We start from the raw sequence: 19,010 nt of genomic DNA on the forward strand, positions 1-19,010 counted from the left end.
CCATGTACTTCAGCTAATCTTAAGTACATGAAGGGAGAGAGAGGTCCGGGGCGGTTCACGGTCGGCGCCTTAAAAGAGTACTGCACCGATTTAACATTGCGCTCCTATAACATTGTCGGATTCACGATGGACAGTTTTTTTAAAAAGTATCAAAATGATTCCAGCAGAACCTGAGATAGCGTCTTTTTTATTGCATGCTTTCTTCTTTCTTGTCACAACCTTACATTACCCACAAGGCAACCTGACCTCTGACTCTTCTGTTGGAGATTGAGGTGTGTTATGCTAGTAGCGGCTAAGCTAGCCTCGAGTCGATTTTGCGCAGCTCCATCTGTAGCCAGAAAAGGCTTTATACAACTTTTTTCACACATGCAGTTATACGCCCCGAGACCCTTAAACTCACTTTGATGTGTAAAATCGGTGGAGTTCCCCTTTAACCTATGGACTACCAGGGCGGCAGACTGAGACTGGACTGACAGACTGGTGTTATCTCAAAAGCTTGGACAATAAATCCGAAACTATCTGGATACCACCAGCCATGCTGGATTTGGATAAAGTGACACTTTAAAGGGGTTTGAAAGACATCATGGGAAATGCAGGATCCATAATTTTTGGAATTTGACCCCATTACTATTACCTCTACTGCTTCGATTTTGACTTGTTTTAGTATGTCTCCTGTGAGTCGCCCAACTTTATGGAAGTGCAATATTACCCAAAAGTAACCAAAAAGTTGCTTTTCCTAAGTATTCCCCTTCATTATTGAAGTTTAGCAGTGTGTGGTGCGGTTGCTACTGTAGGGTTAAGTTAAGCTGAATTGAAACTGTTCCTTTCAGCCATAACAAACCATTCAGGTGCTGTATATACTACACCAATCGTCCATTTTTTGTCAAACGAAACAGTACAAGGGTGCCCCGGTAGCTCACCTGGTAGAGTGCGTACCATTAAAGTTGAGTCCTTGCCGCAGCGGCACAGGCTCTTTGCTGCATGTCATCCCCTCTCTCTCTCTCTCCTGCCTTTCCTGCCTCTTTCTGCAGCTGTCACTATCAAATAAAGGCAAAAATCTTTAAAAAAGAAACAGTGCTGAGGTGAGTGATTCAAGACGGAATAAATTATTCTATTGCCCTTGGAGAAAAAATATTTTATTCCGTTAATACTGAACTGAGTCACTTCCATGATACAGCCTTAAACAACTGCGAAGGTTAAAAGAATTTGTCTCACCTCCACAGTCGGGCCTGCTTGGCACCAAATATGTCATCCCAATCAGAAACAGCCTTGATCTAAAAAATGTGAGATATCAACTGTCACTGTGAACATTATGACATGCTGTATCACCAGCAGACCAACAGAAGCTGAAATCAGAGTGGGAATTCTTCTTCTGTTTTTTTTTCTTCTGTTAAATCTCTCACACTGTGATGCTGAATAAGAGCCAGATGTCGGTCAGTACATGTGTATATCTGTGGATTCAGGAGAGGCAGTGGAGACCAAAAAAAATAAATCCTTACAATGGGTGCAGTATTCAAAAGCCTACACAGACAACCAGATAACTGACCTAGAGGCTTCCGAGGAGGACAAACAAGCCCAGCTGTCTGGTAGTTTGGCAGAGATGAACCGCTGAAAGAAACCTCTGACTGCTCTGTGAGGTCAAAGATATCTCAGAGAAATCTTTCAGATACGGAGCATGCAAATATTTTCATGTGATATTTTATATTTTTATGGAGTTTTTCTCGCTTAAGAATATTTTGCAAGTGAGAACCGCACTGCTTCATTTTTTCCCTTCACCAGGTGGTCACATACAGTAGATGTGCAATAACATGGGAACTATAAACTCAGATCATATTGTGAGGAGGTTTGGTGTGTTGTGCTTTCCATGTGGACCCCAAAAGCAATTCATTTAAAGATGGACTCAGCTGGGGATCTGAAGAAACTTATTTAGGGGAGGACATGGAGCCTGAAAAACAAGGGGTCAGCTGGAGCTCCCTGCAGCCTCATGGGACTGCTGGCTTCCTATGCTGCAGCATGACAGGCTCTGCCCATGTACTTAAGTTAATCTTTATATAACTCTAGTAGTCGTGGGAAAAATGAGGCTAGCCTTGACTTGATGGCTTTTTTTTTTTTTTTTTTACAGCCCGCAGGGTTTCTGTGTCACTGCTGTCAATGGCAGCCTCAGACTACAGACAGGGAACTTAAAAGGGAGCATCCACTGGATTTGAAATGTGGTATAAGTGTGTTGGGCGGGTGGGGGGTGGTGGGGTCATGTGTTTGCAGAACTAATGTTTAGCCCAAGAGAATACGCTCCCTTAAGGTCATGCACATTAAAAGCATTCCAGTGAAGTTCAAGCGAGAATCAAGACTGTCTCCAAACCTGTTCTTCTCCTCTTAGGCCGAGTGTCCGAGCTTGTTTACATGCAAGGATGCTGACCCTCAAACTGCTTCCAGCACTGTGGCTCATGATGAATACCAATGATACAAATGCGTGGAGAACATGCCTCTCAGAAGATGTTTAAACGAGCTGTAGCACGAGAGCTTGGTGGTATAGCCTACTTAGTCAGTCCAGAAGAATCCCAAACCCTGCTCCAACCCTTCGTCTGACACCGCCATGAACGTGGGACTGCACAGTCGAAAGTGGCAGGGGGTGACGTCGCCATGGCAACCACCGTACTGGGGCAGGTTGCGACCCTGGTTGAGCCAGGAGGGCAGCTCTTTAACCGGCTTGAGAGAAAAAAAAAATGACTGACAGGCCCAACCAATAAACCGTGAAGTGGAATGTGAGGGTATGCAGCGCCATTGTTCAACAAACATCTCAGGAACGCACACACAACCTTTTTCATGCCTTCATGCTGCTATTTGATTCTGCTCTCCAATGTACTAAGCCTGGGCCAAATCACTTATTTCCTCATGTTGACTGGATGCTTGTTTATTTCCACCTATTGCACCTGGCTTAAATAGTTTGAATCAGAGTCATAACTCAGCAGTGCGTTCCAGCTGATATCAGTAGCTGTAAGTGTATATCCATGACTCAGCTGACAGTCCTCTATAAACAAGTCTCATTCTGAAATGTGACACAATTTGCAAAGTGTTTCTCTAGAATAGTCAAAAACGTGTATTTTTTGGACATTAGCAACCGAAGAGAATTCTATTAATTATTTTCAGCATCCTGAAAATGACAATGAGGAGGGTTTTCTATCCTCAGTCAAACTCACTTTCTTCTGTATCTTGTTTCAGAGCCGGAGATAAAAAGAACAAGTTAGATTTGAAGTAAAGTATTGTTGCCTGGCAACAGCATTGAAAACCCAGCAGTGTCTGGGGGTCTAGGAATTTTTTTTTTAACTTTCTGTTTGTCCTCATACACACTCTGTAATTGTACCCACGGCAGTGAGTATGAGGAGAACGAAACATAATGAAATCTATTTTATCTTGTTAGTCCATCGTGGTTAACAGCATCACATGATGTATTGTGTGAGATGTTGTCTCTCATACCATTATTATATGTGATTTGGGGTTAACAGGAGAAATTCACAGGGAAATCTTGGTGCACAATATTGAAACATGAAGCAAATTAAGTTTAATGATGTTTAAATATAGTGCCAGTGAAGAGTGGCTGGCAGTGCAGATGCTGCGTAGTCCAGCTGTTTGTTTTTCTCTGTAAATGGATGCTGTGGAGTCTGGGGATTTGTGGGGAGGAACAGTGCAGATGCAATGACCTTCGGCCCTTTGTTCCACAGAATAAATGGTAGATTACTGGGTGGTTGATTTGCTCCCATTGAATAAATTTGGCACTCTGATGCCATCTAGTGATATGTTGCTTTCACATGCTCATTAGGTTGAGAGAATGCATGATTTTCTTAGCAGCACTTTAATGCACATTATTACAGTACATTAGGTGTGACTGACACTGAAACTGACATTGTGTAAAGATATTTATTCCAGAAACTAAATGTGACAGTGGAGAGACAGCGAGAGCATATTTCACTCTGCCTTCCGCAATACTCTAATACAAAAGGCTTTTTTCCCGTCACAGTGGTGAACGAACACACATAGAAAAGACAGCACTGTAGACAGTCACAATATTCATAATGAGAGTAAAAACATACAGAGTGCTTCAGCTCGACTGCGTGGGAGTGACCAGCTGCCTCTGCGAGTCTCCTGTCCATGCAGCTCATGAGCTGATGAGATGGATAATGATGTGGAGTAAAGTGGAAGTTGTTGGGGAGGACTCGACTCAGGCAAAGTTTTTCTTGAGGAAGTTGATGAGTCCGTTGGTGGAGGAGTCGTGGGAGTGGACCTCTGCAGTATCCTTGAGCTCAGGCTCGATCTTCTTTGCGAGCTGTTTGCCCAGTTCGACTCTAATAAAGCGGGGGGGCGGACACAAACAGAAGAGAGACGATGGGTTCAGTGATGTGGATGCTTGAAGAACATATGAAGGGTTTAATCAAAAACAGGAAATTCCAGCCACATTAACACTGTGAGCTTTCAGTGTCTTTCTGTGTCCCAATTTTTTTCCAAATGCTCATTTTAGAGATGACTTCCAAGCTGAGGGCCATAATTGTACCAAAATAGAAGAAAAAGTAGGGTAAATGCAAGTCATGGATTTTTCAGCAATCCTTATGCATGCTGAAAAAGTTCTGCTCCTTTTCACCAACTCCCTGATACACAGTCACACTCATTAACCCCTTAACATCCAGTTTCCCCCTTTTATTTCTTCAAAATAATCATATTCCACATTTTCTGACAGTATCACATATATTCGGTATTCGTTTGTTCCAACTCTTCATTGAAGCTATATGATGCTTATGCTGAGTGAAATATTCAAACCCAAGACTCCCTGATTTTATGGCTGCACCATTCCATCAGATGGAAATTTTCTAGATAATTTTACAAATTTCCCCAAACTTCAGCCTGACATATTTAGTATTTTTGGAAAGCTTGGAAACTCCACTAGAATTCAAAATAGAGTTCTGTGGGGTTTTAACAAATCTTGGCTAAACAGCATGTAGTATGTAATGATGGCAGGCCGCTGCTTGTTAAGGTGTTACGAAATGAAAGCTGCTCAATAAAACCACAGTTTATTAAGTGTATGTGTGTAGTGTATAGTATGTGTATAGTAAAAACTGTCTCACCCCCACTGGTCAAAACTGTTGATCTCCCACATTGCACCCTGGATGAAGATCTTGTGCTCATACATCGCTGTAAAACAAGACAGAAGACTCATTATCACAACAACAACAAAAAAGACAATAGAGAGGGTTAAGTGGTTGTTTGTTTTTAATTAAATGGGATTTCAGAGGTAACACAAAGGAGCTGTACATAATGTAACCTGTTCTGTTAGTTTGGCGTCCCAAGTACAAACAGACTGACTGTTACTATGCAACAGTGTGCGTCGTCCCGACTGAATCTCATCTGTAAATTGTAGCAATATGGGATCATTACTGTTACTACTATGCCTTTAAGAGGATGTTCTTAAAGGCATCTCATAGTATAATTTATAGTCATATCAGCTTTTGCTGTGCAATATGTATTACAATGGATAAAACGTGGAATGGGTAGACAGCCAAATTCATTTTCAATAATGTGTTTTTAACATGTATAATATAACTGTAGAGTGTAAGTTCTGACTGTGGCTGTTAACATACTCTGTATTCGTGCTTGGTTTAGATATACTGAATACGGATGTGTTTGTGTGTGTGAAATGTGTGTGTAACTATGACATACACATGGTAACCGAGTGTGTGTGTGCAGGTATCTATAATCATGTACATATATAATGAGTGTGCTGTATAGTTTTTCTATAGACTTTCATACTTGAGCTACAAAAGATCCAAATAAACAAAATAAAACTACCTCTACAACCACTAACAATAACAGTACTGCACTATTTCATTCATGGGCTTCATTTTGATCTCAGCGGCTGTAAGTCACGAGAAACATTGTTTGCTCTCACCTATAAGTGCTCCAAGTGTGTATGGGCTCAGTTTCTTGAAGATGATTGAGTTGGTTGGCCTGTTTCCTTGGAATACCTGGGTTAAACAAGTAGAAATATGTCATAACACAGACCATGTTGTGCATGCCATCATCACAAATGCTCTTAATAAGGTCTGGATTGCTATGTTTATTCCTGGTCACTGGGGGGCACTATCTCCTATGCTTTCTCAGTCCTGGTACTTACTATGGTCTGCCCTTAGCACTTCCTCATATCAAGCATGATTCTTTTAGTACAAGTAACATGAATTGACTGCCTCTTCGCAAATTCAGGTTTAAGTTTGTTGTCATTGTTATGAGAGCTGCTGATCACAGGGTGTTCATTCTCTATAGTCAATCATTTTTTCTTTGATTTAACTTACTTTGTGTGGAAGGATTTTCTCCAGAGCCTCTCCACTCAGGCCGCTGGCCTCCAGCTCCTTCCTGGCCTCCTCTGTGGTCTTACCCTTCATCAGAGCTTCTGTCTGGGCCAGGAAGTTGGCCAGCAGGATCTACAGCCACATCAAACACACCTTCAGATACAGTACAATGTATGTTTTACAGTGAGTGATAAAGATGCAAGCCAGTAGTCCCTGTGTTGTTCTCTAATACGTTGACATATTGGCTTCAGAACTGTAGCGGATTGACTACGACAATATGTAGTTTTTGTTGCAAAAACGATTTATCATCTTTTCACTTTGTTACAGTGTGAATTTCCTCATTGTTGAGTTCTCCATGCATTTGCCTACGAATACATATTCAATTACAGCTGTCAGCAAAGGGGTTTGAGCTCTGAGGAAGTCCAATTGACACTCTTGGAGCACATAGAGGTTCAGTGTCTTTTACTCCAGCTGGCTCTTGTGGTGGAAGAATGTTTGACCTTTAAGGATGATCTCTCAAAAATATGTATTCCTCAGGTTTTCCAGGCAATTAATACACACACTAATGGCACACCACTGCAGCGGTAGCTTAGATCACTGTTTCACAATTTTGGGCTCAAAATTCCTCAGAGGTCACAAGTAGATGTTTTGTGGTCTGTGCGATAATTTAGGGAATGTGACAAACTATATCTTGAATTCATACTGTGAATAAATAACTGTAATAAAACTGTAACATAAAATGTTTGCATCATCTAGCGTTCAACCAGTACTTGGTTAAACAAACTTGCCTACAACAAGGATCATCATCAAAGATCATCATATCAACGGGTATACTCTATTATATACTGCTGGTCTCTACCCATTCAGTGCACTGCTTCAGATGAAGAATTCCTCTAACACAGTGATACCTTGTGGTGCAGGTTGTCTCTGATGGGATGCTGTGACTGAGCTGGGATCAGGAAGTCAGAAGGCACCATGCGTGTTCCTGAGTTGGACACAGTTGGACTGCATTAGTGACATATTTAGTACACAAAAGTAACCCACGCTACCAGTAAAGATAGGATAAGGATGACAGAATACTTGGCTGGTAGAATCTAGACACTCTGACCGGCAGAATCGACTACATGTTGCTATAATTGAATGATGATCTTTGGTGTTACCTTGATGGATGAGCTGGTAGAAGGCATGCTGTCCATTGGTTCCGGGCTCTCCCCACACTATTGGCCCAGTGTGGTAGTTTACACGTGCTCCATGGTTAGTGATGTACTTTCCATTTGACTCCATGTCACCCTAGATAACAAATCAAAACTGTCACATGCGTTAAATTCTCTCTGATGGGTGTGGACTATTAACACAGACAGTCCGTATTAATATCACCATGCATACCACGACTGTATCCACAAAGCCATTCTCTCTGTGGTCAATGTGAAGGATGAGGAACCTCAGCTAGCTCATTTAAAATGATCTTTTCATACAATAACTATTTTGATAATATAAAGTAATACTTGATTTTCTTTTGGATGTTATGACAGAAACCTGTGAGCATTTCGGGGGCTGACCTGTTGGAAGTAGGCAGTGAAGCGATGCATGTACTGATCATAAGGCAGCATGGCGTGGGTCTCAGCGTGGAAGAAGTTGATGTACCAGATGCCCAGCAGAGCCAGCAGGACGGGGGCGTTCTTATCCAGAGGAGCAGTGCGGAAGTGGTTGTCCTGCAGCAGAGGGAGGGATGCTAATTTACATTCATGTATTCTGTATCTTCTCTCCGGGAAGGCTCATGTGAATCGTTTTTCTACACTAGAGAGGTGGAGAACTGAAGGTGTTGGAGAAGCACCTACCATCCAATGAGCTCCTGAAAGAAGCTTTTCAAAGTTGTCGAAGCCTGATGAGGAGAAGAGATGTGAGAAATGTTAACTGACTGAATAAACTATTGATTTAACAGTTGAACTGATTGTTTGGAATGATTATTGTATTTTCAGTGTGTCACCAATATCAGCGAGACGAATTCCTATAAATTTACTAAAGCTACCGTGTGTAGAATTTTTAGCCATGCTAGCGGTGTGGCTCTAGGTATGGCAATGTTGGTTGGTAAGACTGGAGGAATTGCCATGAAATTTTGGAACATAGACATTCTGGTTTCCAGACGATGAATCCTAATGACTTCGGTGATCCTTATACTTTTCCACTAGCACCGACATGAGGTTGACATTTGTGGTTTTGCGTTGAATGTCTCAACAATTATTGGATGGGTTGTAATAACTTTGGTGATCTCTTGACTTTTTATCCTGCACCACCATCTAGTCTAAATTTCTGTGTCCAGTGCTTTGGTTTACAGCCAAATAGGCCTACCTGCAGAACTAATGACATTCCCATCAGCCTCAGCTGTACTGTAGTGTTTAGTGCTAATTAGCAAATATCAGCATGCCAACACGCTACTAAGATGGTGAACATGGCAGACATTAAACCTGCATCATATCATCAGCATTTAAACATTTTTGTGAGCATGTTGGAATGCAGACGTTAACTCAAACCACTGCTGTGCCTAAGTACAACCTAACAGAGCCGCTAGCATGGGCTGTAGACTCTAAGTCTTGTTATGTCATTCTAGCATCTTAATCGAAATTAGAGGGATGATGTATTGTTGTCTGCCACACTGTCTTTTTTGAGAATACCACTAGGAGGCGCCAAAGTCAGAAATGTTCAAATACAAAACACAGTGGCTTGAAATGATTTAGTTTTGCGTTGCTGTAAAAAATGCCAAAATGTGTGTTTTCACTGTACATACCAATGTGCAGGGCAATGGCCATTCCAATTGCAGACCACAAGGAGAAACGGCCACCAACCCACTGAAATAAACAAAAATAAACAAAATACTGAAAATATATCCATGCCTTATTCAAAACTCCTTTGCAAAATGTGGGTTTTTCATCAAAGAGAAAAACAAGCTTTGTACACAACAGAAGGCGCTGGTAATTGCAAGAGGAACATTAATGTAATTAAACATAAGCCACACATTTTTGTGTTGTACTACCTGTACACTCAGGACAAAAATATTTCTGTTTTTAATAAGCATTAACATGAGCAACACACTTAGCACTTCATCATTTAGCTTTTGATCTTTTGCATAAGTCCTGTCTCAGTAGTCAAGTTTTTTTCTCTCTCTTAGGGACAGAAAATACTGTATACTCTGTACAAGTAATGAGTGTAAAACATTGGCAGCCATTTTTTCTGTGACATAAAGGGCATATTATAGCTGTTACTGTGTAAATACCAACAATGTAACTAAATGCAGCTCCCTGACCTTTGATGCAACTCAGCCTTTACAGTAACCTCTGCAAGAGAGAAGGTCGCTACCAATAATAACTGAGTCTGAAGAGGAGGCTTCTGATTACCCAGCAGCTGCTGGCCAGAGCGTCCGTCCCACCTACTTCACAGGTCAAAAGTCTAGCTTATTTATAGATGCTGCCTACGGCCCCCATCACAGTCTGTGGATGAAGACAGGACCTGCTGCACACAGTCTGCTTTAAGGCTTAGTTTGCACTCACATCCCAGAACTCAAACATATTCTCTGTGTCGATGCCGAAGTCCTTCACTTTGGGCTGAGTGGGGAGACAGAGAAAAGCAGGACAGTTAGGATCAGACGTCTGGACAGAGAGAGAAGGTTAAACCTGTAAATAGTGTTTTGTGACTTACTCCATTTGTGGAAAGGGCCACAAAGTGCTTGGCAACAGCAGCTTTCTGTTGAAACATAGAGAGGATATGATTGAAAGATATCAATCGGCCAGCTAACAAAATGCTGCCTCTGTCTGAGCCCACTGCATACTCACATCTTTGGCATGTTCGAGGAACCATGCTTTGGCCGACTCAGCGTTGGTTATAGTCTCTTGGGTGGTGAATGTCTTTAAATGGAGAATTAGACAAAATACGTAGATAACCAAGTGTTCATATATAATGCAACTAAATTCATGGTATAGATCTGCTGCAAAAGAGGAAGAAGAGAGTTTCATTACAAAATGACACATCAACAGAGACCAGAAAAATAAAGAATCTCATTGTCTGTGTCTGTGCTTTAAGATATTTACCACTAAATATGAGGTAAGTATTTTGGAATAACTGTTGTTAATCTTTTAGCTGTTGCTGTTCTTGCCATGTCACTCATGCCAAGCCTGGAAGGCTGATATGAAAGACATTCAGACATGAATGTCAACTGACGTATTGGCTCAACTGCCTGGAAAGAGCATCTCATGGCGTGCAGCACAACCAGATTCATCCGCTTGAATCGAAACTTAATTTACAACTGGTGCGTCCATGAAAGATTTTTTTTTACAAACTGATTATGTAAACATGAATATGAATTAGAAGACACTTTTTTCTTCAGATGTGAGATATCAATCTGGTGCAACCAGCTACCTTGGATGCGATGATGAAGAGGGTTGTCTCAGCATTCAGCTGTGCCAGGGTTTTGGCGATGTGCGTTCCATCAATATTTGACACAAACCAAACACGCGGTCCACCCTTCGAGTAAGGCTTCAGGGCCTCAGTCACCATCAGGGGGCCCTGCAATTCAAATCAATTCAAGTTCAAATTCAGATTCAGACTGTGGCTGTACTGGGCGGCTCACAGGAATGACTATGTGATCTGTCAATTATGTGATGGCTCATTGAAAATTTGCAATGAAATGCATCAAAAATACATCTTTCCATAAATTGCACTCACAAGGTCAGATCCTCCGATGCCAACATTGACAACATCTGTGATGGCCTTTCCTGTGTAGCCCTTCCACTCACCGCTGCGAACTCTCTGCAACAGATAAACACACTCACCGTAAACATTAACCAGATGTCTCTGCAAAATGATGATAGCTGCATCAAACCTTCGTGAGCAGGATGATTAAACTCATACTGTGAAATGTGGAAACTCCAGTGCAGCCATGCTTTGTGATTTTGCATCTTTCTGCTGTTGCATTTCCACTCACATGACAGAAGCCCTTCATCTTCTCAAGAACTTTGTTGACGTCTGGCATCACATCCTTGCCATCAACCGTGATGGGAGTGTTGGAGCGGTTCCTCAGAGCCACGTGGAGCACAGCGCGGCCCTTCATATCCACAGCACCAGGAAACAAAACACACACCGACACACTTAACACCCAGCACTGTGGCAATGGTCCTTTACTGTTGGCTGCTTATTCTGTTGGTGATCAAGGACTTAAAGATTATTCAGCTGTTGCATTCACTGTATTCAATGTTCCATTTTTTAATAAGCCAAAAGCAAGCTTATGTGCAAGAGTCATTGTGTCACATGGTGTAAATGCTGTGTCAGTGGCTGTTTCACTCCACCAGCATAAATGTCAAGAGGGAAACACGACCACAAGTCAAGTTACAGCTGACATTTGGTCAACAGTGAGCACCTCAGTGAAGTTGATCTTCTCTCCAGTGAACATCTTCTCTCTGGCAGCTTCAATGCCTCTTGACTTGGCCTGAAGTGGACAATAAATGTTGATACTTTACAGCATCAGAAAAATATCCAAACTGTACATGTCATTAATGAAATGGTATATTGTGGTTATGATTCAAATTGATGACCAATCCCTCCAATCAATGCATTCAACTTGTGTACATAAAAAGACACATATTTTGTCTCAAGATGAAGCCTGTATCAGATGAATGGACTCCCACTTGCAGCTTGCTGCAAGGACTGATGGGATTTCCACCTTACAGCTGCCCATGCCAGCTCTTGATCAAATTGTATTATTAGGGAGCTAATGAGAAAACCTACTTTAGCATTTAAAAAGCCACAGATAATTAAGATGGAAATGAATTTACCAGATCAACCAACATCTTCATGACTTCATCAGTGATGAGATTCTTGGAGTAATCCAGAAGAATGTCTCCATCCTCAGTTTTCAGTGTTAGGCTGTCCAAACACAGAAAGACATCAGTGACCTGAACAGCACAGATTGTGGCTGAAAACAAACACAATATCCAAACAAATTCCGTGATCGAGTGGTGCTTTGACATCTAGTTTTCAATATTACGTAATGAAGCTGCGCGGTTGTACAGCAGGAATGCATCAGAGCATTATCATGCGAAATTACAAACATACAAAATATCTACATCCTGTTCAGGGATGCTGTGCATACTGCATTTTTACCCAATTAAAATAGTTTTAATAGGATGTATACCTGAGCTTGTTGAATCTCTCCTTGTCAGCCTCAAACATGTGCCTCATGTTGAGGGTCAGGGCGTGGGCTGTGTACCAGTCCTGCAGCTTTTGGAAGTTGGGGTCCTGTGTGAGTCCCATGATGTCCAGAGGGGCTGCCTGTGCTCCGCTGTGCTCAACTGGCCTGGCTGAGTGGGACCGAGCAGGTCAGAGGGAAAGCTTTTTGAAGGGCATCCAGTCCAGAGCCACACTTGCCCCTCCTACACTATATTCAGGGCCTGTGCACGTCCCACCTCCACGCTGTCCTGCAGGGTTACAGAGCATGTTGGCAGGGGAGCGTCAGCAGCACAGCACAGTGGCGTGTAGTACAATGTGCTGCTCAAAACATCAGACAGCACAGTATTGCAGTTCATTCTACTGTTGCACTCATTGCAAATCCTTCTGAAATACACATATTAGCTGTCTACATTAGAAATTGCACAAAACATTATCACTTGTATCACAGACAACAATAATGATAATGATACATTAACATACATAAAAGTCACATCCATCAGAATTAACAAGGTACAATAGTTGACAGTAAGTAACAAATGATTACTTATTGAATACATATAAGCTTTTCAAAAAGGAGTGTTTCTGATTTATGATTCAATTCAAATCATCTCTTTGTAATAATAATTTTCTTGGTCAAATTACTGAAAATTGTGCAAGCTAGAGACTAGATTTTTCTTGGCCTGTAATGTTTTAAAAAAAAATTACATCCTTGTATTAATACACTGTTTGACAGGTCAGTTATTACATACATTTAAAGTTATTTATTAATTTAGTTAGTTACCTATTTATAATTTAAGGAACAGAAGATTGACATCCACATTTCCTCTCTCCTTTTCTAGCTTCAAATTGAAGTTACTTACTCATTTATTTCAATATTCCTGTGATCTTTTTTAATGTGTTTGTATGGACCAGTGCGTATGTTGTATATAATTGTACTGCACTATGTAGTGTGTGTTATGATTTTGTATTTTGTGTTGTATCACCACAGAGCTGTGTTTTCTGTGTTTTTACTTGTTAAAAACACAATAAAAACAGTTTTATACTGTTGTGCTTTTACCAGACAACATTTTTAGCAAAGCACAGACGACAGTAACATTAAATCCTCACTCTGGTGTTTAGTTCTGGCTTAACAAAAATGTCATTCAAAACTTTTATTAGTTTTTATTTCTCTCATTTACCTAAATAGTCTGAGCCATTAACCTGCTGTCTTTGGGTCAGAAAATATGGCATTTTGTAATTTGGGTTTAAGTGTCTTCCTATCCTATAAAAAATGTATCAGCATATTTATATATTGACCTTTTTCTCCCCAATGATCTGGTCATACACATAACAGGGAAGAAGAACAATATGCATTAGACATCAACGTCATACATACTTTTATACCGTACCAATGAACTCCAGACAAAAATCTGTACAGTGATGCATGCTGTATATTTTGTATTTTATTTATGTACAGTATATTTTATGTAAAGGTACATATTGATAGTCAGGTTACCTAATATCCATTGCAAATTATGGATTTCTCAGGTTATCTGTCATTATCTGAACACAAAAGTTGAAACCCTTTTCAAAAGCATTGCAGATCCGTATCATTGTACCATTGCTATCACTAAAAGTTGTTGCTTTTAAAAGTGTTCTGGTCTCTGTAGACTGGAATTAGCAAACTTTTAAAGAATAAAGGACAAATATGGTTCTGTTCACAGCCACTAACTGCTGTGTCCAACAGCAATTTGTGGACCTCAACGCCCCCAAGTGACCGTTTTAAAAAGTATGGAGTACAGATTGTAATATTCTTTATCAAACGTTAGAGGGCGAGAAAAGCTTAGTCTGTAGCTTGAACAAATTATTCTTTCTTTAGGCATAGTCAGAGTGGTGAATCTAAACAACAAGAACAACAGCAAGTGGTTTAAGTGATTTGACCAAAGATGGATATTACAAAGGCATTATCTGAATGGATTATATATATATATATATATATATATATATATATATATATATATATATATATATATATATATATATATATATATATATATGGTGCGGTGGGTAAAACCATTTTAATTTCGGTAATGGAATTTTAATATAAAGGTGGAGTGGGATACATACACACAACAAATGAAATATAAATAAATCATAAGGATTAGTTGGTTAGTGTGAACATTATGACTAAATACCCCAATGTGTCTTTATGACATTAAACACTCAGTTTGATGCACTGTTGTTTTTCTTTTATTTTGGTGTTATGTTAATCACCGAGTAAATGGCTCAGATGAGAAAATCAATATTCTCGATGAGGACTAAAAGATGCACAGAAAAATAATTTCACCTATGTGCTATAATAGTTTTGTTTTAGCATCCTTATTTCATGTGGTTACAAACTGCTTCACAATAAAAATAATTTTTGATACTTATGGTTCCACTTCCACTTGAATAAGCATGCTGTCCTATTATTTGAATCCTAATGCAGTTATTTCATGATGTTTAACTCCATTCCTAGTGAAACTAATTGAAAATTCCTTTATGCCACTGATAGTCTTTTATTGCATGTAGGCCGATTAAATTGGTAATGGTATGAAACAAAATTGACAATATTTGGAAATTGAATAAAAGAAAAAGAAAAAGCAAATGCAAACATATGTTATTTAAAAACAAGTTTAAAATACCAGCTGGTACATCAAATTTGGCCTTGTGGTTTTACTCAAAAACGTTGTTTATTGGTTTAAAGACACATTTCTCTGTAACGGTTTTATTGCGAAGGTTTTACCGGAAGTGTTTGTTTTTAATGATGTGGGCTTAACAGTGGTCACACAGACAGGGGATTCGCTGTCAAGAGGGTGGATGCCTAGAGCTGGTGAGCGATGTGGTGATTAACTTAACGTGTACTAACATATTTCTTGTGTTTTACTGACGCTGTTTGGTTTCCTCTGGGTTACGGTGGCACTGACTGCTGTTGGCCCGTATTGGAGTACCACTGGGCCGCTCACATTTGCTTGTGCTTTCCACCAGCGCTTACAATCGTGTCGCAGAGAGCTAGCTGGGTAGCTAACGTTAGCTCGCTTAGCTATGTAGCTAGCCTGCTTAGAACCGATGCGTCCATTATCGGACTTACCCTACTCTGACGTGATTATTTAATTTCCCCCTTCATAATTGAATTCTTAGACACCCGTAAACAGTCGGACAAATGTTTTCAGACATGGTGCAACTACAAACTCATATTTTGGTGTACAAACACAATTTGATGTGATGATGAAGCGCACCCGCCTAGGCTAGCGAAGGAGGAGCGATTGGCGGTAGCGGTTATTTCTGTTTTCATTGCCCTTGCTTTATCTGTGGGCGATGCTTCAGATTTGATCCACGTCTTGGCTACTAATTGCCGTGGCAATGCAGGTAAGGCAGGCGAGTGAGTTAATGAGCTTCAGCGTTAGCAGCAACCAGGTTTGGCTGCATGTCCGATAACTGGGCGGTCTTGGTTGTCCGCTATACGCTGCAGTCGGTAATCGCCCACCGCACTAAAATGGAATGTAGGTTAACGTTAGACAAACGGGCGGCAAAGGCGTGATTTACAGCTCGCGTGGCAATGTAACTTGTGTCTGACGTTAGACTGACAATATTGATAGGCTTCAGGGAATGTGCACTAGCTTGCTAGCTAACAAGCGACTGTCAAAGTCAGGAATGCAGCGGTACCGGGTATCTACCGTCCGTGTACGCGGTGGCGTTTTCTTGTCACTCGCTTTTCTAATGTTTGGTGTGTTGATGCACTGATGCCGCGGAAGCCTTTCCGGCGTCTCTGCATTTAGGGCGTTAAAAGGCCGTATTAATAGCTGCGACATAGTGTTCCCATGACTTGGGCCATGTTACCCCAGACAGTTTCGATGAAACCGGCTAACTGCGCTTGCGGCGATTCTGTTACACCTTCCTGCTAAATAGTGATCGGTGTTTTAAATAATCCCTTAGCAAGTACAAAACTAACCAACTAGTTATTTTTCTGCCTCATTGAAGTTGCAACATCAAGTAACAAACAGTGTTTCGCTGTTGCTTTAATATCCAATCGCCCGAGTGTAACTTACTCGTGCTGTGTTTGACAACGTATATAGAGCAGCAGTACTACAGAAGTGTTGTAATGTTATCATCCTCCGATGCATTTCGCATAAAAATTGTGCAGAAATGGTGATTGAATACTTGGATCATGCACCAGAGTATCTACAAACTATTTCTTTCATCCGTTTCTGTAGACGGATTGTAAAGAATCTACTCTGCGAACACAAGAGTAGTAACTTGCACAACCACAGTGACTTTAAATACATGGATTTATATACTCTCTACAGTACAGAGGAGATCTGTGGAATTGCATTAATCAATAACGTTGCCCCACTTCTCAACAGGGGTGTAGGCATCTACAGTCTGGCCAGGGATCCCTGTTTTGGTCGTTGGAGTGTAGACATTAAAGAAGAAGGGACAATTGAGATGCACATAGGATTTGATCATATAGAACAAGGCGATTGCTCATGATCACATTCACTGATTGAGGGTGTTTGTGCATTGGAAGTCTGAAGGAAAAATTATCCAGGGCTGCAAGGTTTGTCATAAGCAGCCAATCTGCTCGCTGGTGGAACCCGAAAATCAGCTTCCGTTGTCATTGTATCGTTCCTATTTGACTAGGGAAAATGCCTGATTGAAACAGAATTGGGAAATCTAATTTTGGTAGTAGCCTTGTTGACCTTAATACTTAGTTTTATTCTAATATGGTGGAAGAGATGGATTTGTTTTTGCTGCCTTTTAAAGCAAAATGGTGTTTATAGGATCATATGAATGTTGATGATGTTGAGTGCGGGGCCAGTATAGTTTTGACTGACATTAAAATCTTAATAAAGTGTAATTTCAGACTTAGGAGGCATTCATGTTAAGGTCATTGCCTTCCTTTTGTTGAGTTTTGCAGGTTCATACAGCTTTCATTGAAACAATCCTGAATGTACATGTTGACATGTGCCACAGCTGTATCACTATGGAAATACGTGCTTTGCTCTGCAAAATTCCTGTCTATGTTTAAACTCATTCTTGGCAACAGCTTATTTAACTGTGTGTCATCACAGTTAGTGGAGTGGTACTAAGGCTCCAGTTGATTTTCTGTCTCTTTTTGTTGTTGTCAGTATTTGTCAGCATGTGACCAACATGACCAGGAGTGACACTTTACCTTAGTCTAACATTGAATCCGGATGCATGTGTGAGGAAGTCAACATACAGTCACAAGATTACTGTTTGCGTTTGCCTCGGGTGGAGTACAGGCCTGGCCTGTGCTTTACTGGCGCTGTCTCCACAGACCTGAATATTTCTTTCAACAAAGGAGCTTTCTAATGTTTCTCTTGCTGCACAGTTTTAGATTATACAGATGAGCAAGATGAGGAGTCTCTGCCCGGGGACGGGGTGAGTTAACCCAGGCCATCAGGTATTATTAGAACTTGGGAATTCTAACATTTTGTGTATTGATTTTTTTACTTTCTTCTCTGAGATTCGACAGATTAATTGGGTTTTTGCATTTTATTCTTTTTTAAAGTGTGTGTCTGTGGCCACTAGCTATTTTATCCCTGAAGTTTGAGATTTATACAAAGCTAACTTCCCCAAGATGATATCTAAGGAACAACAGGTGTTACAAGAAGGAAGCTAAGTGTTACCTTCGGTTTGTAGCTTCCACTTGGCCACCACCTTTTTATAGAAATATTCTTAGTTATTTATGGCTTGGTGATACTTACATTTGGTTATGTCTGGGATATCTCAACATTTTCATACTTTGGTACACTTTCATGACACACAAACTTCCATGGCAGGGCTCAATCATAATGCTTGGTAGTAACTAGGTAGAATCAAGTCAGTTCAAGCAAGTGGTTTGTTAATTGTAAACAAATGTTTCTCATTGGCATGAAAAACAAGTCAAGGTGTATATTATTATATTCTATTGCAATCCAGAAAAAAGTAAATGTAAAAAAAAAAAGTGATTGGATGACGAAAAGCAACACTGTGGGAGTATAGTTTTTCTTGTACAAAATGGACATCAAATTAGACATCACGACTGTGGTAATATTTATAGGAAAATCCAGATATTGTCCTTTTAAAAATAAGAATAATATTGTTCTGTGAAAACGAATGCCATGTTGTCCACCTCTGGCCTAAGAGTTAGAAGCAAAGGGTTGTTTGGAAGCAGTTCCCTCATTGTGTTAGATAATATCCACCTACATGTTTTGCTGGCCCATGCATCAGAGAGATGCAGGCTTGTTTGAGTTTGTATTGTGTGACAGGATTTTCATTTGGATGCACAAAACTAACAACACTATTTGCACTGGTGTGTTGCAGGGGCAGGGGTCTGCTTCTTCTGTAACAGGGGATGTTTCAGCTCTACATCTAGTCCACTACTGTTTCATCTACTTCTTGGTTAGCGCAGCTTATTTTGTACACTTAAACCAAATAGGC

The 19,010-nt window shown here is 40.5% G+C and overlaps 2 protein-coding genes across 3 annotated transcripts in view; one reads left to right on the plus strand and one right to left on the minus strand.

The window, feature by feature from the left end:
• Positions 1 to 3,896: 3,896 nt before the first annotated feature.
• Positions 3,897 to 12,699, minus strand: gpib (glucose-6-phosphate isomerase b). Its single transcript, XM_044171662.1, has 18 exons — positions 12,514 to 12,699; positions 12,155 to 12,245; positions 11,740 to 11,808; positions 11,308 to 11,427; positions 11,049 to 11,132; positions 10,743 to 10,889; positions 10,160 to 10,231; positions 10,026 to 10,070; positions 9,878 to 9,931; positions 9,118 to 9,178; positions 8,171 to 8,214; positions 7,892 to 8,044; positions 7,493 to 7,622; positions 7,241 to 7,317; positions 6,336 to 6,464; positions 5,936 to 6,011; positions 5,115 to 5,181; positions 3,897 to 4,340 (listed from the first exon to the last, which is right to left on the minus strand). Exons 1-18 carry the CDS (start codon positions 12,630 to 12,632, stop codon positions 4,217 to 4,219), a joined length of 1,662 nt encoding a protein of 553 aa, XP_044027597.1. The 5' UTR covers positions 12,633 to 12,699; the 3' UTR covers positions 3,897 to 4,216.
• A 2,597-nt stretch (positions 12,700 to 15,296) lies between these two features.
• LOC122864627 (granule associated Rac and RHOG effector protein 1-like) overlaps positions 15,297 to 19,010 on the plus strand; it is a 36,030-nt gene continuing 32,316 nt past the window's right edge. Inside the window, exon 1 of one of the 2 annotated variants that reach the window (XM_044172270.1) lies at positions 15,297 to 15,399. The gene's annotated coding sequence lies outside the window, so the exon portion shown is untranslated. Of the gene's footprint in view, positions 15,400 to 17,945; positions 17,970 to 19,010 lie in introns of those variants that run through there. The other variant, XM_044172179.1, reaches the window with a different exon arrangement.

This window comes from Siniperca chuatsi, linkage group LG1 (genome assembly GCF_020085105.1).
Source record: "Siniperca chuatsi isolate FFG_IHB_CAS linkage group LG1, ASM2008510v1, whole genome shotgun sequence".
NCBI classification, from domain to species: domain Eukaryota; kingdom Metazoa; phylum Chordata; class Actinopteri; order Centrarchiformes; family Sinipercidae; genus Siniperca; species Siniperca chuatsi.